General features: G+C 40.8%; 1 protein-coding gene across 1 annotated transcript in view; it reads left to right on the top strand.

The window, feature by feature from the left end:
• Positions 1 to 8,533: 8,533 nt before the first annotated feature.
• dst (dystonin) overlaps positions 8,534 to 27,388 on the top strand; it is a 565,996-nt gene continuing 547,141 nt past the window's right edge. The window contains exons 1-3 of the mRNA XM_051919257.1: positions 8,534 to 8,735; positions 9,174 to 9,208; positions 9,377 to 9,559. Of these exons, the coding sequence (XP_051775217.1) occupies positions 8,555 to 8,735; positions 9,174 to 9,208; positions 9,377 to 9,559 (399 nt within the window). The 5' untranslated portion in view covers positions 8,534 to 8,554. The remainder of the gene's footprint in view (positions 8,736 to 9,173; positions 9,209 to 9,376; positions 9,560 to 27,388) is intronic.

Genomic DNA, 27,388 nt, shown 5'->3' on the forward strand with positions numbered 1-27,388 from the left:
GGCTATGAACTGAACCAAAAACATTTTTTGCTGATGGCATTAAAAAGTTGGTACAACGCTGGGAAAATTGCATCACAAAGGAAGGTGACTATGTAGAAAAGTGATATACAGTAATCCCTCGCTATATCACGCTTCGCCTTTCGCGGCTTCACTCCATCGCGGATTTTATATGTAAGCATATTTAAATATATATCGCGGATTTTTCGCTGCTTCGCGGGTTTCTGCGGACACTGGGTCTTTTAATTTCTGGTACATGCTTCCTCAGTTGGTTTGCCCAGTTGATTTCATACAAGGGACGCTATTGGCAGATGGCTGAGAAGCTACCCAACTTACTTTTCTCTGTCTCTCTTGCGCTGACTTTCTCTGATCCTGACGTAGGGGGATTGAGCAGGGGGGCTGTTCGCACACCTAGACGATACGGACGCTCGTCTAAAAATGCTGAAAGATTATCTTCACGTTGCTATCTTTTGTGCAGCTGCTTCCTGAAACGACATGCTGCACGGTGCTTCACATACTTAAAAGCTCGAAGGGCTCGTATTGATTTTTTTATCTGTCTCTCTCTCTCTCTCTCCCCCTGCTCCTGACGGAGGGGGTGTGAGCTGCCGCCTTCAACAGCTTTGTGCCGCGGGTGCTTCGCATACTTAAACCAAACAGCCATATTGATTTGTTTGCTTTCCTCTCTCTTTCTGACAGTCTCTGCTCCTGAAGCGCACTCCTTTGAAGACGAAGATATGTTTGCATTCTGTTAATTGTGAGACGGAACTGTCATCTCTGTCTTGTCATGGAGCACAGTTTAAACTTTTGAAAAAGAGACAAATGTTTGTTTGCAGTGTTTGAATAACGTTCCTGTCTCTCTACAACCTCCTGTGTTTCTGCGCAAATCTGTGACCCAAGCATGACAATATAAAAATAACCATATAAACATATGGTTTCTACTTCGCGGATATTCTTATTTCGCGGGTGGCTCTGGAACGCAACCCCCGCGATGGAGGAGGGATTACTTGTAATTTGTTTTTGAAATTCTTAATAAATAGAGTTAAAAATAAGTGCAGAAACTTTTTGAATGTTCCTTGTATATTTACAGGTAGACTATGGGGCTCTGCCCCCTACTCACTTTGCTTGCCCACCCCCAGGTTTGGTTTACTGGATATACAATTTAAAGAGATTGTTATTTTTGATTTATTTATTTATTTATTTATTTTTTAAGTTTATTGATTTGTAATCATTCCATACAAATAGATCAATTTTTACAAAAAAAAAATTAGAATTGAAAAGAAATTAACCCCCACCCCTGAGAAAGAGAGCATGGCCAATGGAATAAAACTTAAAAATAGTAAAAATGAATAAATTGATGAGTTTAATAGGCGGCTACAGATAAATGGAGAAGAGAACGTAATGGGGAGAGAATCTACATCCTCAGTGCTTTAAGAGCTTATTCTAAAATGTTATTGATCAGATCCTGCCAGGTTTTGAAAAAGGTCTGCACAGATCCTCTAAGTGAGAATTTGATTTTTTCCAATTTTAAATAATATAAAACATCAGTCACCCACTGACTTAAAAGAGGAGAATTAGGATTCTTCCAGTTTAGCAAAATAAGAGATTGTTGTTGTTGTGATGTAAGACTTTGCATATAACTTGATAAATATTTTTGTATGTGTTTATTTGTAATTTAGGAAAAGCGATGTGATTTAGTGGTACATTAGTGAGTGCTTACCCCCCCCCCCCCTTTAGGAATGGGTTTCTCTGAATTTTACGATAGAGTTGGGGGAGGGTGGGTGTGTTTTAAATCAGTTTGGCGAGTGTTTCTCTTATAGATAGATAGATAGATAGATAGATAGATAGATAGATAGATAGATAGATAGATAGATAGATAGATAGATAGATAGATAGAAAAGGCACTATATGAAAGATGGATAGATAGATAGATAGATAGATAGATAGATAGATAGATAGATAGATAGATAGATAGATAGATAGATAGATAGATAGATAGATAGATAGATAGATAGATAGATAGATAGATAGATATGAAAGGCACTATACATTAGATAGATAGATAGATAGAGCCTGCCTTCCTCACCAGTTTGTCCAGGCGTGAGGTGTCCCTCTTCTTAATGCTGCCTCCCCAGCACACCACTGCGTAGAAGAGGGCGCTCGCCACAACCATCTGATAGAACATCTGCAGCATCTTATTGCAGATGTTAAAGGACGCCAGCCTTCTAAGGAAGTATAGTCAGCTCTGTCCTTTCTTACACAGAGCATCAGTATTGGCAGTCCAGTCTAATTTATCATCCAGTTGCACTCCCAGGTATTTATAGGTCTGCACCCTCTGCACACAGTCTACCTCTGATGATCACGGGCTCCATGAGGGGTCTGGGCCTCCTAAAATCCACCACCAGCTCCTTGGTTTTGCTGGTGTTCAGGTGTAGGTGGTTTGAGTCGCACCATTTAACAAAGTCCTTGATTAGGTTCCTATACTCCTCCTCCTGCCCACTCCTGATGCAGCCCACGATAGCAGTGTCATCAGTGAACTTTTGCACGTGGCAGGACTCCGAGTTGTATTAGAAGTCCTTAGTGGCCTGGAACCCCTGCAGATTTGATTTTTTTCTCCAGCCATCTGGAGTTTTTTTTGTTTTGTTTTTTCTGTCCTCCCTGGCCATCGGACCTTACTTTTTTTCTATGTTAATTAGTGTCCCCTTATTCTAATTTTTATTTATTTTGTCTTTTTTCTCTTTCTTCATCATGTAAAGCACTTTGGGCTGCATTATTTGTATGAAAATGTGCTATATAAATAAATGTTGTTGTTATTATTAGTCATTTGTACTAAAATATAAGTAATATGATATTTATAAACTGTTACTAATGTTCCCCTATTCTGCTTCTTTTCTCAGTATCCTCATGTGGCACTTGGTGCCACTGGTTTACTGCCCAGTTGTTTGCCTGCCAATGGAGAAGTCGTCTCAGATAAAGGAACACTGGAATCAATGGGTAGGAGGGTCTTTTCATCTGATTGGCCGGCCCAACCCTGACTCAGCTGTAGAATGGCCAATGGGGGGACGCGACTTGTTGGCCGAGGTCTCCAGGACTCTGATGGTTTCTGGCTTGTCTGAGTCCTTTGCTACAATCAAGCCGTATTTCTACAATCAGCTGATGGACAGATATTGTCTTTTATTCTTTCTACATTGTTTTTGATATATTTGAACAAATCTGTATCCTCATATGTGATTGCTGTATATTTAATGAGTGGTAGAATTTATTCTTGATTTGTATTGGTGGTCTGCGCCCGCAGTAATGGTGAGGAGCGCCATGCAAGAACAAAGCAGTTTGTACTGTTGTCTTGTATTTCTGATGTGGCCATTGCCCATCTAGTTGTGTTTTACTTTCTGTGTATCATTTACCACTTTTTGCTTTCTCGAATACGAAGAATAAGGAAAGTATTGTAATCGTCCAATCGTCCATTTCAAGATTTTGATGAATCTCAACGTTTTACACCTTCCTGAGTCGGAAAATTCCATTTTTGGAAAATACCGTATATACTCGTGTATAAGTCGGGTCTTGAAACTTGAAAAAGCAATCATAAAATCAGACTTATACGCCCATTCAAAAATACGACACTTACATTTTTTTTTCCACATCTTCTTGCCTCCTCCAATCTCACGTCAGTTTCTCAGACACATTGAATTTTGTTGCAGCAACACAGTTACCAATTTCTTTCGCCACTTCAACGACATTTAATTTAAAACCAGCTTCATAGTTTCTTCTGATCGAATGCTCCATCGTAGATAAGGGAGGCTATGACTATAAAGGTGTATGAGGGTGTGAGATACAAAAAACACAAATCAATGCAAACGTCGGGTATTACCGTGTGGTCACAATACATAGAATAAAAAGGCCGTGTGCTCCGTGGTTCCTCTCTCAGGTGGGCATTAGCATATCGTAATCTCTTGGACCAATAGCGTGTCAACTTATACGACCAACATTATAAAATACCAGCAATTATACAGTAAAATCAAACCCCGACTTATCCGCGGGTGAACTTAAACGCGAGTGTATACGGTATGTCTGTGTGTGTGTATGTAAACATGATAACCTGAGTTCACTTTCACTTCAGTCAACCAAATGTTGCATACAAGTATTCGGTACAAAACGTAGATTTCTATCAACTTTTGGGCTATTTCCGCTAACCGGAAGTGGTACTTTACCTTTTATTCATGCAGCTGCATTCTTGAGGTCACTGTGCCCCCTGGGAACGCTCCAAGCTTTAGAAATGGTCGTATCCCCTGGCCCTGATCTTTGCCTCATCACAATATATTGTCATGACCAAAAGTTTGGAGAATGACCCAAGTGTTGGTTTTCACCAAGTCTGCTGCTTCAGTGTTTTTAGATCTTTGTGTCAGATGTTTCTCTGGGATACTGAAGTAGACTTACAAACATTTCATGAGTTTCAAAGGCTTTTTATTGACAATGACATTAAGTGTCCATATTTGCAGTGTTTTGGCCCTTCTTTCTTTTTCAAGACCTCTGCAATTCACCCAGGCAGGCTGGCAATCAACTTCTAGGCCAAATCTTGACAGATGGCAGCCCGTAATCAATGCTTGGCATTTGACAGAATTGCTGGGTTTTTGTTTGTCCACCCGCCTCTTGACCACAAGTTCTCAATGGGATTAAAGGTCTGGGGACTTTCCTGGCCATGGACCCCAAATTTTGATGATTTGTTCCCTGAGCCACTCATTTCCCACTTTTGCCTTATGACCCGGTGCTCCATCATGTTGGTCACCAAACTGTTGTTGGATGGTTGGGAGAAGTTGCTTTCAGAGGATGTTTTGGTGCCATTCTTTATTCATGGCTGTGTTCCTAGGCCAAATTGGGAATGAGTCCACTGCCTTGGCTGACATGAATGGTCTCAGGAGGCTTTACTGTTGGCCTGACACTGGACTGATGGTAGCGCCACTCACCTCTTCTTTTTTCCGGATGCCCTCAAACAATCTGAAAGGGGATTCATCTGAGAAAATGACTTGACCCCAGCAGTCCCCAGCAGTCCAATCCCAGAATACCAGTCTGTCCCTGATGTTTTTCTTGGCTTCTTTGCTGCCCTTCTTTATGCCCCACCAGGCCATCCTCCAAAAGTCTTCGCCTCACTCACACCTGCCTGCTGCCATCCTTGAGCCAGCTCTGCCCTGGTGGTGCCCTCCGATCCCGAGCCATGAATCGACCTTAGGAGACAGCCCTGGCGCTTGCTGGACTTTTTTGGGCTCCCTGAAGTCTTCTTCACCTTGCTATTGTAAATCCATCAGCATGACACAGTGACCTGCAGCCTCGTCCTCATCGACACTCTCACCCGTGTGAACGAGAGGATCACTGAAATGACGTCAGCAGGTCCTTTGGTGGCAGGGCTGGCATGCAGTGTTTCTTTTTGGCAATAAGTTAATTTTCATGGCAGAGAAGGACTTTGCAATTCATTACAATTCATCTGATCACTCGTTAGAACATTCTGGAGTCGATGCAAATGGCCATCATAATAACTGAGGCAGCAAACTTTGTGAAAATTCATACTTGTGTCATTCTCAAAACTTTTGGCCACAATTGTAATCATGGAGGTCTGCAGAGAGTTCTTTGGACTTCATGGCTTGTTTTTTGTCCTGACGTTGTGGACCTTCCACACTCAGATGCACTTGTGCCTTTCTCAGTGATGTCCAGCCAATCCAGGTGGCCACAGGTGGACTCCTATCAAGTTCTAGAAACATCTCAAGGAGAATTAAAGCAAACAGGAAGCACCTGAACACACGCTGAAGGACCACAGCAAAGGATCTGAATATCCTTATGAATGGGAGATTTCGGTTTCTAATTTTTAATACATTTGCACTCCTTTCAGTTTGTCATTTTGGGATATTGAATGTAGAGTTATGAGCAAAAATGGCAAATTTATCCATTTACAGTTAAATTGATAACACAATAAAGCATGCAGAAAGTCAAAGGATCTAAATGTTTTCTAAATCCAATTTACATTAAAGGTCCAGCCTGGGAAAACCCATCAGACCTGGACAAAATAAAAAAATAAAACATTTGGGAACAATTTTAAAGCATCTTGACGTCCAAAAGCTGCTATTTTTTTAATTACTGTACATTATCATGAATGTCAACCCCGGTGGGCCTAAAGCCTATTTCTGACATTCACGTCAATGCATCTTTCAGTCAGAGTCAAGTTTAAAAGTTCTATGTGGGCGAAGTGAGGACCTGAACACGGCGGGGGGGAAGGGGGGGCTTTGGAGTGGGTGTTAATGTGTGTGGACGTGAACCCACTTTACATTTTTAATAATTCAGCACCTGATTGTGGAACTGTCTGCTGCTCTACTTAGAGAATAAATCGTCGAGTCTAAGATTTCAATCTGCCTTTAGGATAATGCAACCAGCTCCACAGAAATAATAAGATTAATAATACGCCTTGTTATCTGTTTGTGTACAGAAATATAATAAACTCCTGCGTTCATCTTACTCTTCTTCATATTTTTGTGAGGCTCTCACTCCCTGATGTTCTAGTTGTATAACCCAGCCTTTTATGAGGCCAAAATCATTACGTCCTCCCTGGAGGCAAACGCAAATGGCTTCGAAGCTAATGAAGTCTCAGAGAAGAAGGCGAGTGGAGCGCCACATGTCACACTTTTTGGATTTCTCTCGGAAGCAAAACTAACTATTGTTCAGAGATTTAAATTAAAATGTTATTACTTCTCTGGTTCTTTACTGCAGATTTAATGGCCATATGTCCTTGTGGAATCTGCCTATTTAAAATGATGTATTTGTTCAGTCCTGGGATGGATAAAGTTTACTTTTTAAAAATGTTTTAATACTTCTAAAGGTGAAATATTTCTATAGTTTGGGTAAATATTTGGGATTATTAAATATATTTGAACACACATCATCTGTTTGTGACTAACAGCAACTTTCTATCTTAGATAGATAGATAGATAGATAGATAGATAGATAGATAGATAGATAGATAGATAGATAGATAGATAGATAGATAGATAGATAGATGTGAAAGGCACTATATAATAGATAGATAGATAGATAGATAGATAGATAGATAGATAGATAGATAGATAGATAGATAGATAGATAGATAGATAGATAGATGTGAAAGGCACTATATAATAGATAGATAGATAGATAGATAGATAGATAGATAGATAGATAGATAGATAGATAGATAGATAGATAGATAGATAGATAGATAGATAGATGTGAAAGACACTATATAATAGATAGATAGATAGATAGATAGATAGATAGATAGATAGATAGATAGATAGATAGATAGATAGATAGATGTGAAAGGCACTATATAATAGATAGATAGATAGATAGATAGATAGATAGATAGATAGATAGATAGATAGATAGATAGATAGATAGATAGATAGATATGAAAGGCACTGTATAATAGATAGATAGATAGATAGATAGATAGATAGATAGATAGATAGATAGATAGATAGATAGATAGATAGATAGATAGATAGATAGATAGATGTGAAAGGCACTATATAATAGATAGATAGATAGATAGATAGATAGATAGATAGATAGATAGATAGATAGATAGATAGATGTGAAAGGCACTATATAATAGATAGATAGATAGATAGATAGATAGATAGATAGATAGATAGATAGATAGATAGATAGATAGATAGATAGATAGATAGATAGATAGATCCCCAAACCCATCTAATCCAAATTACAGTTAGGGGAGCCCATCATATCATGACAGAGGTGTGTAAAACATATTGGATGGGAAGGCAGTGTATACAGAGGTAACATTCTGAATCTATTTAATCCAATTCAGGTTCCCAAGGAAGTCAATCAATCCAGGCAGCACACCCAGTATGTTTGTGGTATACTCTTGATAGTTTTGCTGGTTTAATATGGCTTGGAAGGTTTTTTTTTTTTTTACATGTATTCTACTTTGGGATATTATACACTTCGAGAGGTGCTATATGAGAATTTAGGTTGCTTTCTTTGTATGATGTTTTTACGCACTTAAACTAGAGTAACGCTAGCCGACAATAGCAATAGATCGCTTCGCCGAGCCTTTGATTTTTCTGAAGGAAGTCTGCCTGTTAAGCACATTGGAGCAGCTGTCGATTTTTTCGCTGAGGAGAGAGCGGTGGCTGCTGCAGCGCCAGGCTTTGCCACCTTTAAACGCGCAGCTCACTGCAGCACCGGGCTGAGTCGCTGCACGCAGAGGCTGCTCTGTCCGCGGTCCTGAACACGCGCTCGCCTCTCTCTCTCTCTCTCTCTCTATTTCTCTATCTATTCTCTCTCTCTCTCTCTCTCTCTCTTTTCACTCTCCCTCTCTTGCGCTGAGTCATGGATGTCCAAACGCCGATGCCTGCATCTCGAGGGTGAATTTGCGGATTATCTGGAGAGCCCCTTCCATCATCTCTCATATGTTAACGAGGCAGATTGGTGCTGTACGTATTTTCCCTGGCTGAGCCTTAGTCCGCAGATCGGTTAGCGGTGACGCAGCGCAGTCTGTCCTACATGTCGTCTTATCATGATTGCTGCGGCTTTCCTGGTGTTGCTGAGACCTTACAGCATCCAGTGTGTTCTGCTACTGCTGCTTCTATTGCTGGGCACTATCGCTACAATTTTATTTTTCTGTTGCTGGCATCGCAGGCTTCGTAAGGGGAAGCATCCTATTAAATCGGTATTTTCAGGTCGCTCACGAAGTCGAGGTGAGTATAAAATACTTTCATTTCCATGCAGTGACATTTTAGTCTGCAAGCCCACACCATAGATGTGCTTGACGGGGTTGAAATGTTTGAATATTTTACTTGTTTCTGATGTAGCACCGAACTGCACGCCCTGCGTGTTCCGTAGCCGGTGCAAGTCTGCGCACTTTCCGGCTGCAGGCAGGCAGAAAACGATAGTGCAAGCAACCGACACTGCGACAGGAATTTCACCTTTCTTGCCTTTGCCTATTAAGCATTTCATGTTTGAATGAATTTTTCATTTACTGTTCTTGTGTGAGATTAATCTATTCATCCATCACGCTGCTCACCACGTATGTACTATAAAATGGGATTCTTGAACCTGTGCCCAGTGTTTATATAATCTGACGAGAAGCACGTGCTTCACGACAGATTCTTTTCAATGTTTGTCTTTTTTTCTAGAAGCTGGTTTCCGATCTCATCATTTCCGATATGAGGTAAATATTTTTTTATTTTATTTTACTATCAAGGTCACAACTACACAGTAACGACCCTTAAAGTAACTCAAGAGGTAAATTTGCTAGAAAAGCGATTAGCACGGACTCCACTGAACGAATGCGCATCACTTCCACCCTATGATGGATTCTGTTCTTTTCTTTTTGAAGGGATACAGACACAGCCCGAGACACGTCAGGAGGGTCGCCAAGCCTCGAGTTTCAGAAGAGACTCAGCCTCTGGTAGAAATCCCGGAGAGCGAGCAAGAAACCCCCGTGAGGAAGCGCAAAGTCAAGAAGAGGGTGCAGCCGGAATTCTACCACTCTGTGCAAGTCACTCCGACTCGTAGACCCGTAGGTATCCTCCGCGACCCTCAAACACGGCGCCGTCTAAAGTGCTTCTGCATGATATTGTGCTGTCCGAATCGGGAATACTAACTGATGACGTGTCGCTCGCCAGAGTTTAGATAGATAGATAGATAGATAGATAGATAGATAGATAGATAGATAGATAGATAGATAGATAGATAGATAGATAGATAGATAGATAGATAGATAGATAGATAGATAGATAGATAGAGTGAAAGGCACTATATAAGTGATAGATAGATAGATAGATAGATAGATAGATAGATAGATAGATAGATAGATAGATAGATAGAGTGAAAGGCACTATATAAGTGATAGATAGATAGATAGATAGATAGATAGATAGATAGATAGATAGATAGATAGATAGATAGATAGATAGATAGATAGAATTTAATTTTAGTTAAGTAGGCAGGATAGATAGACAGAAATGAAAGGCACTATATAATAGATAGATAGATAGATAGATAGATAGATAGATAGATAGATAGATAGATAGATAGATAGATAGATAGATAGATAGATAGATAGAGTGAAAGGCACTATATAAGTGATAGATAGATAGATAGATAGATAGATAGATAGATAGATAGATAGAGTGAAAGGCACTATATAAGTGATAGATAGATAGATAGATAGATAGATAGATAGATAGATAGATAGATAGATAGATAGATAGATAGATAGATAGATAGAATTTAATTTTAGTAAAGTAGGCAGGATAGATAGATAGATATGAAAGGCACTATATAATAGATAGATAGATAGATAGATAGATAGATAGATAGATAGATAGATAGATAGATAGATAGATAGATAGATAGATAGATAGAGTGAAAGGCACTATATAAGTGATAGATAGATAGATAGATAGATAGATAGATAGATAGATAGATAGATAGATAGATAGATAGATAGATAGATAGATAGATAGAGTGAAAGGCACTATATAAGTGATAGATAGATAGATAGATAGATAGATAGATAGATAGATAGATAGATAGATAGAGTGAAAGGCACTATGTGATAGATAGATAGATAGATAGATAGATAGATAGATAGATAGATAGATAGATAGATAGATAGATAGATAGATAGATAGAAATTGGTATAGTTGGCAAGATAGATAGATAGATAGATAGATAGATAGATAGATAGATAGATAGATAGAGTGAAAGGCACTATATGATAGATAGATAGATAGATAGATAGATAGATAGATAGATAGATAGATAGATAGATAGATAGAGTGAAAGGCACTATATAAGTGATAGATAGATAGATAGATAGATAGATAGATAGAAATTGGTATAGTTGGCAAGATAGATAGATAGATAGATAGATAGATAGATAGATAGATAGATAGATAGATAGAGTGAAAGGCACTATATAAGTGATAGATAGATAGATAGATAGATAGATAGATAGATAGATAGATAGAGTGAAAGGCACTATATAAGTGATAGATAGATAGATAGATAGATAGATAGATAGATAGATAGATAGATAGAATTTAATTTTAGTTAAGTAGGCAGGATAGATAGACAGAAATGAAAGGCACTATATAATAGATAGATAGATAGATAGATAGATAGATAGATAGATAGATAGATAGATAGATAGATAGATAGATAGATAGAGTGAAAGGCACTATATAAGTGATAGATAGATAGATAGATAGATAGATAGATAGATAGATAGATAGATAGAGTGAAAGGCACTATATAAGTGATAGATAGATAGATAGATAGATAGATAGATAGATAGATAGATAGATAGATAGATAGATAGATAGATAGATAGATAGAATTTAATTTTAGTAAAGTAGGCAGGATAGATAGATAGATATGAAAGGCACTATATAATAGATAGATAGATAGATAGATAGATAGATAGATAGATAGATAGATAGATAGATAGATAGATAGAGTGAAAGGCACTATATAAGTGATAGATAGATAGATAGATAGATAGATAGATAGATAGATAGATAGATAGATAGATAGATAGATAGATAGATAGATAGATAGAGTGAAAGGCACTATATAAGTGATAGATAGATAGATAGATAGATAGATAGATAGATAGATAGATAGATAGATAGATAGATAGAGTGAAAGGCACTATATAAGTGATAGATAGATAGATAGATAGATAGATAGATAGATAGATAGATAGATAGATAGATAGATAGATAGATAGATAGATAGAGTGAAAGGCACTATATAAGTGATAGATAGATAGATAGATAGATAGATAGATAGATAGATAGATAGATAGATAGATAGATAGATAGATAGAGTGAAAGGCACTATATAAGTGATAGATAGATAGATAGATAGATAGATAGATAGATAGATAGATAGATAGATAGATAGATAGATAGATAGATAGATACTTTATTAATCCCAATGGGAAATTCACAGGGAATATATATATGTGTGAGTGAATCGCGTGATGGGATGGGGAAAATGAAAAGCTTTTCAGAAGCAGGAATTAAAACTAGGCTTGTAGGTATGAAATGTCTCCAAAAACATTTCTAAAAGAAATACTCTACTACTCTATAGTCACTTTCAAAGTGCAGATATATGTCAAAGTGTTTTATTAAAATTTAATTCAAAAATATGGATTGCATTGAAAATACCAGAAAACAAAATTAGGAACAATAAAAGAATCCTTAATAAAAGGTAAGTTAAGTGAAAGAAAAAATGGAAAGTGATGGGAAATTAACACTGAATTACTTTGATTGTGTGTCCGCTTCTGGTTAAATTTTATATCAGATTTTTCATAACATCTTTGCGTGAAATCCCATTCTCCCCTTCACCTCTTTAAAATACAATGGCACATAAATTATTTTCTTGTTAATATGGCATGGAAATCAGAGAATTAAGAAGCTTTATTTAATCCTTTTAACTCTGTCTCATTTATGCCCGTTTTCTGATACCTTCATTTAACTGGTTTTCAGATTGTCATCCTTCACTCAATATTATAATATTCATGTTCTCCCCTGAAAATCAAGGTCAGAATTTTTACACCTGTTGTGCACATACTGTATGTTGCGGCAAAATAAGTTATTAATTTGATAATAGATTTACCAAAAAATGCACTTTGAATTTTATTCTTATCTTATCTATTATATAGTGTCTTTCAAATCTATCTATCTATCTATCTATCTATCTATCTATCTATCTATCTATCTATCTATCTATTATATAGTGCCTTTCATATCTATCTATCTATCTATCTATTATATAGTGCCTTTCATATCTATCTATCTATCTATTATATAGTGCCTTTCACATCTATCTATCTATCTATCTATCTATCTATTATATAGTGCTTTTCATATCTATCTATCTATCTATCTATTATATAGTGCCTTTCATATCTATCTATCTATCTATCTATCTATCTATCTATCTATCTATTATATAGTGCCTTTCACATCTATCTATCTATCTATCTATTATATAGTGCTTTTCATATCTATCTATCTATCTATCATATAGTGCCTTTCATATCTGTCAATTATATAGTGCCTTTCATATCTATCTATCTATCTATCTATTATATAGTGCCTTTCATATCTATCTATCTATCTATCTATTATACAGTACCTTTCATATCTATCTATGTATCTATCTACCTATCTAATCTAGATATTGTTTTGTGTTACAGTAATTTGTCAGTTTTTGAGGGCAAAAAACAAAAGCATTGCAATACGGTATCAGAGTATGTAATAGAGCATTTTAATGTAAAAACACTGGTCTTTAATTACAGCAAATTAATAATTTTTTGCAGTTTTGAAAAACATTCTGCATTATTGTTCACTCCTGCCAGCGGGTTCAAAACAATGGTACTGAGTTTAAAGGGTTAATTACTATGAAATATTTATTAAAATTGAGAGACTTTTCTAGTTTGGTCTTCCAATGTCCTGTTATTATTAATTATATATATTTACTGTACACTCTTAAAAACAAAGGTGCCAAAGTGGTTCTTCATAGGCAAACCAAGATTCCCAAAAGAGCCATCCATATGAAGGCTTGACATGAATATAAAAACACGAGAACATAAGACGTGTGACAAACGGCAGGAGACCCGCCAGCCCATCAAGGCCGTGTGTTTAGCTCATAGCTCAGCTCTCCCAGCATCTCCTCCAGATCCTTCATAAAGGTTGTCAGGGCTTCTGCTTCAACTCCACGTGTCGGTTGTTTGTTTCAGAGTTTAAGCGCTCGCTGAGTGAAGATGTGCTTCTGGCTTCAGTTTTAAAAGATCTCATCTTCATTCTTTACACACACGCAGATAAGGCGCATATTTGGCTAAGAACGAACGTGACATTTCTAGCTGAGAGAGAGCGCAGAGAGAGCGCATTTGCTCCTCACCTTCCATGTGTTCTAAATTTGCCGTTGTGATTCCACAATTCAAACTCATTCAATACAAATGAAAGTAGAGTGACCTTAATTGAGATATTTAGTTGTTTTTCAAAGCTTTTAATTCTGATGCTTTACAGTAATTAATTTTAATACAGACTGTTCAACAAAAGGAAAACAAGAAAAACAAAAGAATATTTTAGTCAGTCAGTCAGTCAGTCAGTCATTTACCAACCCGCTATATCCAAACACAGGGTCACGGCGGTCTGCTGGAGTCAATTGCAGCCAGCACAGGGCGCAAAATTTAGTTTTTTTTTTTAAATATTGGATTGTTTTTTTTTCTTAATCTGGTCCCACTTTTTATAAAATTGAAAACCGTTGCTGGTCTTACCTTTATTTGTAAATGAAGCCCATGCGCCTATCCTTCTCCACAATAATCTTCGGCACTTTCTTGTAAAATTCTTCCTTATTTTCCTGTAGTTTTAAAATCCTTAAATCTTCCTTTTTGGCAGTCAGTCGGAACAGAAAATAACAATAAACGGCCCGCTGCAGTGCACTTGACTTTCTGATGTCGCTGACTTATCGGCGCCTCTGCGTAGAACAGAAGCAACGAGCACCTGTTAGGCTCACATGCGCCCCCTTCAGGACGGTACGGTACTGTCTGCCTCACTCTGTGCCTTTGCACTGCGGTTTTATGTTTGATCAGGAAGACTAAATATGTCATCCACATTCATTAAAGATATTAGTCAGACTGTGGAAAGTCAGGGTGTATAATAAACGTGTCTGCACACATTATATTGGCGACATACAGATAGACAGCGACAGGCACGCGACAATTGTAAGCATCAACCCCGTGAGTGTGTGAGGAGAGCGCAGTCCGAGGGGAGGTGAGACTCGTCGCTGCAGCACCTCGCGTTTCTCCTCTGTATTTGAACAAGAAATACGCCAGTTCAGCGATTTTGACTATAGAAATGATCAAAATTATTGGAATCATACAGAAACAAGTTTATAGCACACGCCCTGTGATGCTCTGCGGGTGTCCAAATGGGGACTGTACCAGAGGAACATTATCACCTTGTGTTTTGGGGGATAAACTGCCCCACTCTTCTACAATGAATGTTGACTTCTAGCTTTGAGTTTCTTCACATGAAATAGACGAGACCTCCTGTCAGACGACAGAGAAAGTGACATAAGTAATCAGGAGTCCTCGGTGACATAAGAGGAGAATGTTTCACCAACAGTATTAGAAGCCTGTCGTTGCGTCCTTTCCCACGTGGCAAATGCCGTTTCTTGTGATTATGAGATGCCATTTTATAGACATTTTCCTAGAATGGTAACAAAGGTGTCACATCTATGATGTCACATCAATTACTGTCTAATATTGCCACCTGCTAATTTTCTTTTGAGGTTATGGATGGGATTAAAATATTTCCTTCTGTTTAGACGCCCACCTTTATTTCATTCATTCTAGAAGCTGCCTACTTGAAATATGACTCATGTGCTTATAAGGCAGTACAAAAAATTGTAAGAAATACCATTCAGAGATGACCACATCTGTGACTCATTCCAAACAATTTTCATGACCCTAATCTAATAATAACAATAGAAATCCAATGCAAATCACCTTAATACTGTAAAAGGACAAGCGTGTATGTGTGTGTCTGTGTATCCATCCAATTGCTATGTCTCTGTTATATTCTATTTGGTATGGGATTTTTAAAAGCATTGTTAATGTTTGTGATGCACCATCTGTTGGAATGATAGACATGTAGCAATGCATATGTCTCTGTTATATGCCATTTGGTTTGGGATTTGTAAAAGCAGTGTTAATGTTTGTGATGCACCATCTGTTGGAATGATAGACACATAGCAATGCATATATCTCTGTTTTGTTCCATTTGGTATGGGATTTTTAAACACAGTGCTAATGTTTGTGATGCACCATCTGTTGGAATGATAGACACATAGCAATGCATATATCTCTGTTATGCTCCATGTGGTATGGGATTTGTAAACGCAATGCTAATGTTTGTGATGCACCATCTGTTGGAATGATAGACGCGTAGCAATGCATATGTCTCTGTTATATGCCATTTGGTATGGGATTTGTAAACGCAGTGCTAATGTTTGTGATGCACCATCTGTTGGAATGATAGACACGTAGCAATGCATATGTCACTGTTATATGCCATTTGTTATGGGATTTGTAAAAGCAGTACTAATGTTTGTGATGCACCATCTGTTGGAATGAAAAATGCAATGCATGTTGCTACTACATTCCAATAGATGGTGTACTGCAAACGTTAATGCTGAATATACCAAGGTCTACATTTCACATTTCTTTATTACTACGATTGATTCGATTTTAACATTTCTTAGATGGTTAGTACATCCATCCATCCATTTTCCAACCCGCTGAATCCGAACACAGGGTCACGGGGGTCTGCTGGAGCCAATCCCAGCCAACACAGGGCACAAGGCAGGAACCAATCCCGGGCAGGGTGCCAACCCACCGCAGATGGTTAGTACAGCTAGTGTGAAATAATCCAATAATTATAAAAATCAAGTCAGGCTTCTCATTATAATAGAGTAATTATCCTTTGTAAAAGAGGACAAAACAAAGATACAGAGTTGAGGTGACACTGTGACCCTGAATAATTTAAAGGCTGAATAAATGCAGGTTTTCATTAACAGGAGACGTAACTAAGGATGCGAGTCTTAGATCAGACTATCTAAGATGGCAACACTTCTGGTTAAAGGCCAGCCAGGCAGGAAGAGGAGGGTCCAAGGGGGCTGGACACTGGAAGTGATGTCACATGTGGGCAGGTCTGTAGAGGGAGAAAGAGAAGAAGCATTAAAATACAGCGCCATGCTGTGGATTGCCAAGGCATTGCCACCACCAGAGCCATGCCCACTGTCTGCCAGGTGTATGTGTGACACCATTTATTCTCAGCTTTGTCTAATAGGTTTTTTTTGGGAGATATTTCAATGGTAGCCAGTTCATCATAATCAGGTGCTTGCTTGTTGGACCTTTGCAGTTCAAAATCACCGCCCCTAGTCTGAGCTCCGCCTTCAGGAGGAGTTTGATTGGTTTAGAAATGTGACAATCAGTGAGCCGGCTAATTGTTCCCGCCCACTGTTACCCAAAACTCACTCATGGCTGGCTGCAGATGTGTATATGGTACGTCTGCTTCAGAGAGAGGCTATCAGTCCACCGACTATACAAGATGGCAGGTGACCCTCTGCTGTGTTCTTGGCAGTAGAACTGGTCACTACGAGGTCCTGTGGACGTTGCCCTCAATTCTCATGAAGGAGACACGTGGCAAAAGTCTTATTTTCTGAGGGGGTGTGTGTGCCTTCCTGTCACCCATTGATGACGTGTCTCATTTGTGGACCAACACAAATAGCCTCTTTGGTGTTGGCATCAGTTATTTGTGAAAACATCTCTCTAAAATATCGAAAATCCTTCATCGCTTTCACAAACTTTTTCATCAGTCCAATGCAAAAGTAAAGAGATGATAACAATAAAGAGTTGAAGTACCAGGCTAAACACCACAAGTAACTGAATTGCAAACACACAATAATTTTGGAGACGTCTTTTCAGATGTGAGTTCGGGATACAACTGACAAAAATGAGTTTTAGTCCTCCTGGCAGGAAGAGGCGGGTTCAGGTGGACAGACACTGGAAGTGACATCAGAGGTGTCCTAGCTGTCAATCATCTGGTCTACAGAGGAGGAGGAGGAGGGGGTTGAGAGGGAGGATGAAATAAAGCATTAGGACACAGCGCCCACCCCTGGAGAGGCAGTTGAATTACAGTCAGTAGACTTAAATAGAAAGAGAAGACTTTCGGTTTATGTGCCATTTTTTGTGCCCTGAAACCAAACACTTACAGGGTGGTCAGCTCTTTATACTGTAATGAGACTCTTTAGCACAGCAAATGAAACAACAGGACTTGGTATATTGGAGCTGCATTCCTAAAAGCAGATGTAGTCGGTGTACTGTATACATATGCTTTATAATATGACATAAAAATAGGTGATTGCAGTGAGTGGTGCATGATAGAACAATTTAAAAGCGACTTTTGTGATCGGCAGGCTCAGATCTATAAGATACACCCAAATGTGTTCAGAAAGTGTGGACGCTAGGTGGCCCCTTTAAACCCAACAGACACCCGGTCAAAGCACTAAGAAGTTCTTTCATTTCTTTTCCTTCTTGAACAGTGCCCTCCAAACACCTCAACCATCCATCCATCCATTTTCCAACCCGCTGAATCCGAACACAGGGTCACGGGGGTCTGCTGGAGCCAATCCCAGCCAACACAGGGCACAAGGCAGGAATCAATCCCAGGCAGGGTGCCAACCCACCGCAGGACACACACAAACACACCCACACACCAAGCACACACTAGGGCCAGTTTAGAATCGCCAATCCACCTAACCTGCATGTCTTTGGACTGTGGGAGGAAACCCACGCAGACACGGGGAGAACATGCAAACTCCACGCAGGGAGGACCCGGGAAGCGAACCATGGTCTCCTAACTGCGAGGCAGCAGCGCTACCCACTGCGCCACCGTGCTGCCCATCTCAACCACAATAACACAAATCTCTCCGGATGAGAGACTTTTGGGAATGAAGTCCCGCGAGACAGAGACCCTAACATGAAACTCTTTCAAGTCACACCCTGCTTACAACTGTTTTCAAATGAGACCGCGGTCATCTCACCTCTCAGTCGTGTGAATGCTTTTGTCAGACACACTTCCTGCGCTCCCAGCTCTTATAAATGTTATCATGTATACGTTCTAGATGACCCGTCAAGGACTAAGTGAAGAAGAAAGAGCAGGGACAAACATTTGAAAAAGTCGGTTTATTTATTAGAGAGAAAGAAACTCACAGGCAGTTATACGTTGCGTTGTCACGATGTAAGTCCAAACACGGAATCAAAATTCAATGCGATCTTGAAGAAAAGTTAATTCCAAATATTCTTTTGACTGAAGTTTTAAAGTAAAAGTTGAAAGTAATGCATAAATTGCACCTTCAATTTCGTTGTTCCTTTGTAAAAGTGACAATGACAATAAAGATCTATCTATCTATCTATCTATCTATCTATCTATCTATCTATCTATCTATCTATCTATCTATCTATCTATCTATCTATCTATCTATCTATCTATCTATTATATAGTGCCTTTCACTCTATCTATCTATCTATCTATCTATCTATCTATCTATCTATCTATCTATCTATCTATCTATCTATCTATCTATCTATCTATCTATCTATCTATCTATCTATCTATCTATCTATATGTAACAATTCCCATGAAAATAACAATCTCTTTAAATTGTATATCCGGTTAAGCAAACCTGGGGGTGGGCGAGCAAGCGAAGTGATCAGGGGGCGGAGCCTCCTAGTAAATCAATATAATAATCACAATTCTCCCAGGGCCGTTCTTAGCAGTTTGGGGGCCCTACGCGGTTCAGAAATACAATACAATACAATATACATACAGTAATGTGCAGGCCCCTGATGTGCAGGCCCCGGATGGGGGGGGGGGGTGCCAAGGGGGGCTTGAGCACAGGAAGGTGTTCTAATAAAAGGCCTTAGATGACCAGTAGGCCTACATGTACGCTTGTGTGTATGCAGAGTGGTACAATATTGATTTTGTTCTGGATCTGGTAATATTGGGATATTTCATGATTTTATGGGGATCTCTCTGAATGAATCCGAAACAAATCTCTAAAATTAATGTCTGCTATAGTGCATTTGTCAAAGTTACGACGGCGTGACAATATTATTAGGGATTTAGGTGAAGACTGCAGTTTGGATAATAAATTACCATTGTTAATAAGACTAAGAGATGCACTGAACTGAATTTCCTGGGACTGGCACAGACGGCTGCAGTGCCAGGGGCATGACAGGGGGTCCAGGCCCACAGCCCGACAAAAAAAAAAAAAAAAAATTGTAAGTCGGGGCCGGGCCGGGGGGCCCCCCTCACGGTCCCTGCTCTCTCTTCTCTATCTCCTCCGCATCTCCCTACAAGCTTTGTACACCTCCACCCGACTCTGGCTCCCTTGCTGGGTTCACAGCAGTCCTTTATAAATGGTCTGACCTGGAAGTGCTGCTGTCCTTCTGTCCATGTGACTTGCCAGGTCAGATGGAGAACTTGATTTTTTTTTACTTCTGGGCTTTCGTCCCCATGACTTGGTAATACTTCCATGCTATGGATAAGACATCACTCCCCCGGTTCTCTTGCAGCATCCCCTGGCGGTACCCATGGTATCCAGCAGGGCTGTGGTATTAAACTACATGTCCCATGGTGCCCTGCAGGAATCCAGGGTACCACTACACAGCAGGGAAGCTCCCATCTTGTGGGATGTAGTGTCCCAAAGGGGTTGCCTCCCCCCCCCCTTCCTTTCTGTGGGTGTCCCTGCCGAGTTGAGCTGCTGGCCGTCTGTTACAACAGCAAAGTCTTGGTAGTCCAGTGTGTGTCCAGTAGGGGGCGCCACTGAGGCACAAACCTCACTCATGAAGGAGACACGTGACAAGCACCTCAGTTTCGGAGGGTGCCTCTTTTGTTGCCTATCAGGTTGTCTTCCAGCCATTTTAGGGATTATAGGCCCACTGGTGAGGACGCAGGCTTTTATTCGCTTCAAGGCCTTCACGTGCTGCTTGCGGCTGCTCTCTTTAATTTTCCATTATGCTTGAGGCCCCATGTGATATCCTTCTGATAAAGCTTCTCTCTTTCTTTTTATTTTCAGTAAAGAGTGCTGAGTTATGCAATTCTGAGTCAATCAATGCCTATTTCACATCCCTGTTCTGGAATGAGAGTGCAGCAAACCCAGGAGATTTGCAGTATTTTGTGCTATTCCTGGTTTGATTGGTTCCAGATGTAATTTTTGTGCTATGTACGTATGCTTATAATGACACAAAAATAGGCGATTACAATACATGGTATATGACAGGAAGATTTAAAGGTGGTTTTTGTGATCTGCAGGCTCAAATGCATAATACAGTAGACCCCCGTGAAGTCATGGGTTCAGGGTTTGCGGACTCAGTCGTTCGCGGATTTTTCCTTAGAACCTAACTATTAATTGTTAGCGGAAAGCGCAAATATCCTCCACAATTTTTTATGGCTTTTTTCGTGGCAATACTGTGCTGAAGAGAGAACAGGAAGCAACCGCTGAGGGAAACGCGGTTTGGGATGGTGAAAGTAGCCAATCCGAGAGCGTTATTCATTTCTCCTTGCTGCTGACTGACTGCTGCCCTGTGACGCGTCTCCAGCTGAGTGTCCTCGTGTTTTCCATTTTGTTATTCTTAAACGCACACGATGTCGCCGAAACGCCCTGTGCCTTCTAAGGCTTCTGGCACTGAGCCTAAGCGCCAGAAAAAGTTTAAAAAACACTCCAGGAGAAGGTTGAACTACTGGATTTGCTCCGGGAAGTAAAAAGTTATGCTGCAGTAGTGCGCCATTATAGCATTAATGAAAGCACCGCACGCTACATAAAGAAGAACAAGGCAGTGATCTGGAGTACAGTATCTGTAAATTTCTGTGATGGTGCCAAAAAGGTAACGACCGTAAGGAATAAAAATATTGTCAGGATGGAATCTGCCTTGGCATTGTGGATCACCGAGTGCAGGAAGAAGAACATCCCCTTGGACGGTAACATCATCCGTGAGAGAGCACGGAAATTGTACCAGCAGTTCGTTACAGGAGACAATGTAGCAACTTCCCATCACAATGTTCCTGAAACCAATAAAGAAAAGCCAACAGGAAACCCCACCAGAAGAAGACCACCCATCCAAAGATACGACTCTCCTCCTGAAGCGCCTGAAGAAGAGGTGCCACCCGAGGAGTTTTAAATCCTTTCATCGTACTGCACAGCTAGCTAGCTAGCTAGCTAGCTAGCTAGATAGATAGATAGATAGATAGATAGATAGATAGATAGATAGATAGATAGATAGATAGATAGATAGATAGATAGATAGATAGATAGATAGATACTTTATTAATCCCAAGGGGAAATTCACTACATCATCATCATCGGAAAACAGAGCACCCGGAGGAAACCCAAGTGGTTTAAGAAATAATAGGAAAGGCCTATTTTTCCATCCATCCATTATTCAACCCGCTATATCCTAACTACAGGGTTTGCTGGAGCCAATCCCAGCCAACACAGGGCGCAAGGCAGGAAACAAACCCCAGGCAGGGCGCCAGCCCACCGCAGGACCTTAAATATCTTTTTTCTAAGACTGACCTTAACATCAGGGCCCTATAAGGGGTCTCATTAACATAAGGGACCCTATAGGGGATCTTATTAACATAAGGGTTAGGTTTAGGGTAGGGGATACCAGCCTAGACTGGCTCCACACTGCTTCACTGACCCTATAATTATTCATAATTAAATCTTAATGATTCAATCGTCTTATGAAATAGACATATAACACGGCCCTTTATGTATATATTTTTTTTATTCCAAAAAGCCATAATTAAAAATAGTCAGATATTTTAATGTATAGTCGTCACCGTTTATAACAATGCATGACTTTAGTGTGCTTATAAAGCTCGCATGTGAAAGGTTAAGAACCCTGACATGCAAGAATTGTAACATTTCCCAGATTTAGAGTCTCTGGCTACACAGACTACGTATTTCTCCGACTTACCTTACTGGACTAGCTAGAAAAAGAACACGAGAGATGAAGTAAGTGAGGTAAACTCAGTTTCAGAAAAACACTTCAATGCACCAAAAGGTTGGACAAATGACCCCTTAACATGTTCACTGTGCATACAGGACTGAGGGAGGGAGATGTGCTGAATGCCCTTTTCAAAGTCCTTTGACTCATGGGATCAATTTCCTGTCCCATGTGAAATAAAGATAGTTCTCTTAATGTTTTCAAGAGGGAAGGCCTCTTTTTGCTGTGCGGGACCCGGTCAGGCTCGGTGTGAGCACTTCTAGCGCTTAGAAGTCCTAGTGCTTCACTGAGAATGAGCCATAATCATTTAAATTTGTCAGTCAGTCAGTCATTATCCAACCTGCTATGTCCTATCTACAGGGTCGCGGGGGTGTGCCACAGGTGGGACTCCAGTCGAGTTCTAGAAACATCTCAAGGAGAATGAAAGCAGACAGGAGGCACCTGACCACAATCTGGAGTGCTGCAGCAAAAGGGTCTTCAAGGAAGAAGAGATTTCAGTTTGTGATCTTTAAGAAATTTGCCAAACTTTCTGAAAACATGTTGCCACTTTGTCATTATGGGTTATGGAGTGTAGACTGGGGGGCAAAAATAAGCATTTCAAATGAAATCAGTCAGTCATTGTCCAACCTGCTCTATCCTAACACAGGGTCGTGGGGGTGTGCTGGAGCCAATCCCAGCCAGCACAGGGCGCATGGCAGGAACAAATCCTGGGCAGGGCACCAGCCCACCGCAGGGCACACACACACACGCACAAGCACACACACTAGGGACAATTTAGGGTCGCCAGTGCACCTAACCTGCATGTCTTTGGATGGTGGGAGGAAGCCCACGCAGACATGGGGAGAACATGCAAACTCCAAGCAGGGAGGTCCCGGGAAGCGAACCCAGGTCTCCTTACCACTGTGCCACCATGCTGCCACGTCCCAAATATTCAATATCCAAATCATGATAAAAAAAAAAAAAACAGTCCAGAAGGTCGAAAATCCCGAAAACACAACAAGCATAAGGAGAAATATGAAAAGACTCACCAACTCTAGGGTATCCGTCAATAAGGGCGCGCACATAAAGGCGAGCTTCAAAAGGGCGACCTCAATTGAGCGCCGAATAACTGCGCGCGTAAATAAAGGTGAGCTTCAAAAGGGTGACGTCAATTGGGCGCAGCGAATAAAGGCAAACGCAACAAAATTACAGAAAATGTATTAGATAAAGGCAATGATTGAACGTATAAAAAGGTGAAAGCAAGAATATTAAAACATCCAATTAATTAATGCATGAACTTCTAACGAACTACTTCTAACAAACTATTTCTAAAGCTCTCTATATTTCGTTGTTTTCAAAATTACAGAAAATTCGATTAAGGCAGGGCGGCACGGTGGCGCAGTGGGTAGCGCTGCTGCCTTGCAGTTGGGAGATCTGCGGACCTGGGTTCGATTCCCGGGTCCTCCCTGCGTGGAGTTTGCATGTTCTCCCCGTGTCTGCGTGGGTTTCCTCCGGGCGCTCCGGTTTCCTCCCACAGTCCAAAGACATGCAGGTTAGGTGGATTGGCCATTCTAAATTGGCCCTAGTGTGTGCTTGGTGTGTTTGTGTGTGTCCTGCGGTGGGTTGGCACCCTGCCCAGGATTGGTTCCTGCCTTGTGCCCTGTGTTGGCTGGGATTGGCTCCAGCAGACCCCCGTGACCCTGTGTTCGGATTCAGCGGGTTGGAAAATGGATAGATGGATGGATAGATTAAGGCAATGACAGAATGTATAAAAAGGTGAAAGCAAGTTACACTTGAAGCTGAATGCCACGTAGATATTCGAGATGCGGTCTATTAGCATAATCAAGGACAATTAATTTAATTCGCTCCGAAGGTCATCCTTTTGAAGTGCTCCTTTATTTGCGCGCGCATTTATTCGGCGCTCAATTGAGTTCGTCCTTTTGAAGATCGCTTTTATTGATGTGCGCTTTTATTCTCCGTGCCCAATTGAGGTCGCCCTTTTGAAGGTCGCCTTTTTGTGCGCGCCCTTATTAAATAGAACCACTCCCTAGCGCAGACACGGGGAGAACATGCAAACTCCACACAGGGAGGGCCCGGGAAGTGAACCCAGGTCTCCTAATGCCACCGTGCCGCCCCAATTAAATTTGTTCATATTGAATTAAAATTATTTTCGAAACAGGGCTCTCCTAGATAGGTACACTCTTTGGATTGGATGCTCCCCCCCCCCCCCCCAACAGATATGGATACCCGGAGCTGTTGCTCCCTCGGTACTGATCCCCCCCACCACCATCTTTGTGCACCACTGTGACAGCAGCATATCTTCACTTCAAAAATCAATTTTAAAAAATATATAGTGACAATCCAGATGCCAGATCACATCTAATCTGAATATGAATTTGTTAAAAAAACAAAACAAAAAAAAAACTTTATAAAGAAGGGGTGGGGGGGGGGGGGGGGGGTAGAGCGTCAGTAAAACTGCTCTATTGTTCTGAGTGAACAGTTTCCCTCAGCTGGTTTCTCTTATTAAAATGAAATGCAAACCATTGCTATAAAAACAACAACAACACCTTTGTCACGCAGGCTTTTATCTTCTTCTCACCTTTCTTCCGTAACTGATTGCCTGATATTAACATTCCATCTGGAAACAAAAAAAAAAACGAAAATCTGTAAATATCGCCACTCGGTGGTCCATGAGCCCGCGGTCACCGTGGTAACCCAGAGCTACACATGCACTCCGTGCTGCCGGCCGAGCTTCAGGACACCCCGGCGTCATAACAGGAATAAGCTGACTGGAAAGATAAGCAGCTTAGCCCAATGGCAACTGATTTTGTTGTTTTTGTGCCCCTCTCGTTTTTTGAGATTGAGGCGAAGCACCACTAGTGAGTATCATCAGCATGTGTTCTCCAAATAAAATAAACTGATATTTCTGTTGTATAGTGCCATTCACAGTAAACACACTGCAAACATTTTCCGGACACTCCTTTGTGTCTTTCTTCACGCCATTTGCAGGGAGCACAGACACTTTACACAGTGGAGGCTTGGAGATGTTTAAGGGAGATGGCAGTCGAGTTTCTAATTGGATTGTTTAACAAGATCTTGAAAAAGAGAGGAGATGCCTGAGGTGTGGAGAAGGAGTACGCGAGGACCGATTTTCAAGAACAAGGGAGATGTGCAGGGCTGCGGTAACCACAGGGGGATAAAGCTGATCAGCCTCACCAATGGAGATACGGCAAGCGGTGGTGGAGGGCCGGGCTGAGAGGAGAGGAGAGGAGAATTCCTACAGATGTGATGTTTGCTTTAAGAGTGTTGATGGAGAAGTGCAGAGAAGGTCAGAAGGAATTGTATTGTGTGTTTGTGTACTTGGAGAAAGTGTGGTGCCAAGAGAGGAGTTATGGTACTGAATGAGGAAGTCGGGAGTAGCAGAAAAGTATGTGAGAGTGGCACAGGATATGTATGAGGACAGAGTGACGGTAGGAATGACAGCCTGGTTCAAGGTGACACTGGGATGACATCAAGGATCTGCGCTTGAACCCTTTCCTGTTTGCCTGGTCAGACCCAGCCAGTACTTGTAGGTGGCACACGGTATGTACGGGCATCCTGGCAAGCTGGCGGGTAGATAGCTTACCCAGATGAGAGACCCTGAGTAGACAGAAAGGTATCATGGCCGAGAGAGGGAAGGATGATGCACCCAGACTAGACTTTCCTAATAGTGGGACAGACATCCCAGCCAGAGAAGAAGATGGTTCTTCACCCGAGCGGGAAGCCCCAAAACAAATGGACAGGCGTCCCAACTGGACATGTGCATAGCATTCCCTGGTCAGGATAAAAGAGGACAGGGAAGGACAGTCTCTGGGAGGTTTGTATTCCCTCCAGTTGCTATATTGGCGCGCATTCAGGAACCGGCAGGAAATGCTGGGAGTTGTAGTCCGGAAGTACATCCCTGTTGGGGTCTGTGGGTGACTCAACAGAGTGCTGCAGGGAGATGTACTCCTTGTTCCGTGGGATTTCCATGTGAGCTGGAAGTACTTCCAACGGGCAACAGCCCTGGCACTGCAAGTACCCCTGGGTCCTCAATAAAAGGGTCCGCACTCTTTTGTCCAAGCAAGTCAGAGCTGGGAGGAAGGAAGGCAACACTCAACTGGAGGAGGGCAGTGCATTGGTGAGAGGGAGAAAGAGAGAAAGGAGAGATAACTTGTGCTTTTGTATCATTTGTGAGGTATCTGTAATAAAACATCCATTTATCTTGCTGTGTTTATGTTGGGGTTTGGGGCTCTCTGGTGCCCCCTAGCTTTCACAGCATCTTGGAAAAGCTTGGGTTGCTGCTGGAAGAGGTGTTGGTGAGCCCAGCAGGGAAGGCTTACCCTGTGGTTTGTATGTGGATCCCAATGTCCCCGGTGCAGTGACAAGAACACTGGGCTGTAACAATGATGCCGTCCTTCAGATATGACATAAAACCCAAGTCCTGACTCTCTGTGGTCATAAAAGATCCCTGGGTACCCTTTGTAAAGAGCAGGGTGATTCCTGATCTCCTGGCTAAATTGCCCACCACGGCCTAATCGTTCTGCCCCCCTAATTATCCCTTGTCTCTGTTTTTCACAGGGGGTGCTTGCCCTGTGGTCGGTCTATCTATCTATCTATCTATCTATCTATCTATCTATCTATCTATCTATCTATCTATCTATCTATCTATCTATCTATCTATCTATCTATTATATAGCACCTTTCCTATCTATCTATCTATCTATCTATCTATCTATCTATCTATCTATCTAT

Source organism: Erpetoichthys calabaricus, chromosome 15, assembly GCF_900747795.2.
Source record: "Erpetoichthys calabaricus chromosome 15, fErpCal1.3, whole genome shotgun sequence".
In the NCBI taxonomy this organism is placed as follows: Eukaryota; Metazoa; Chordata; class Cladistia; order Polypteriformes; family Polypteridae; genus Erpetoichthys; species Erpetoichthys calabaricus.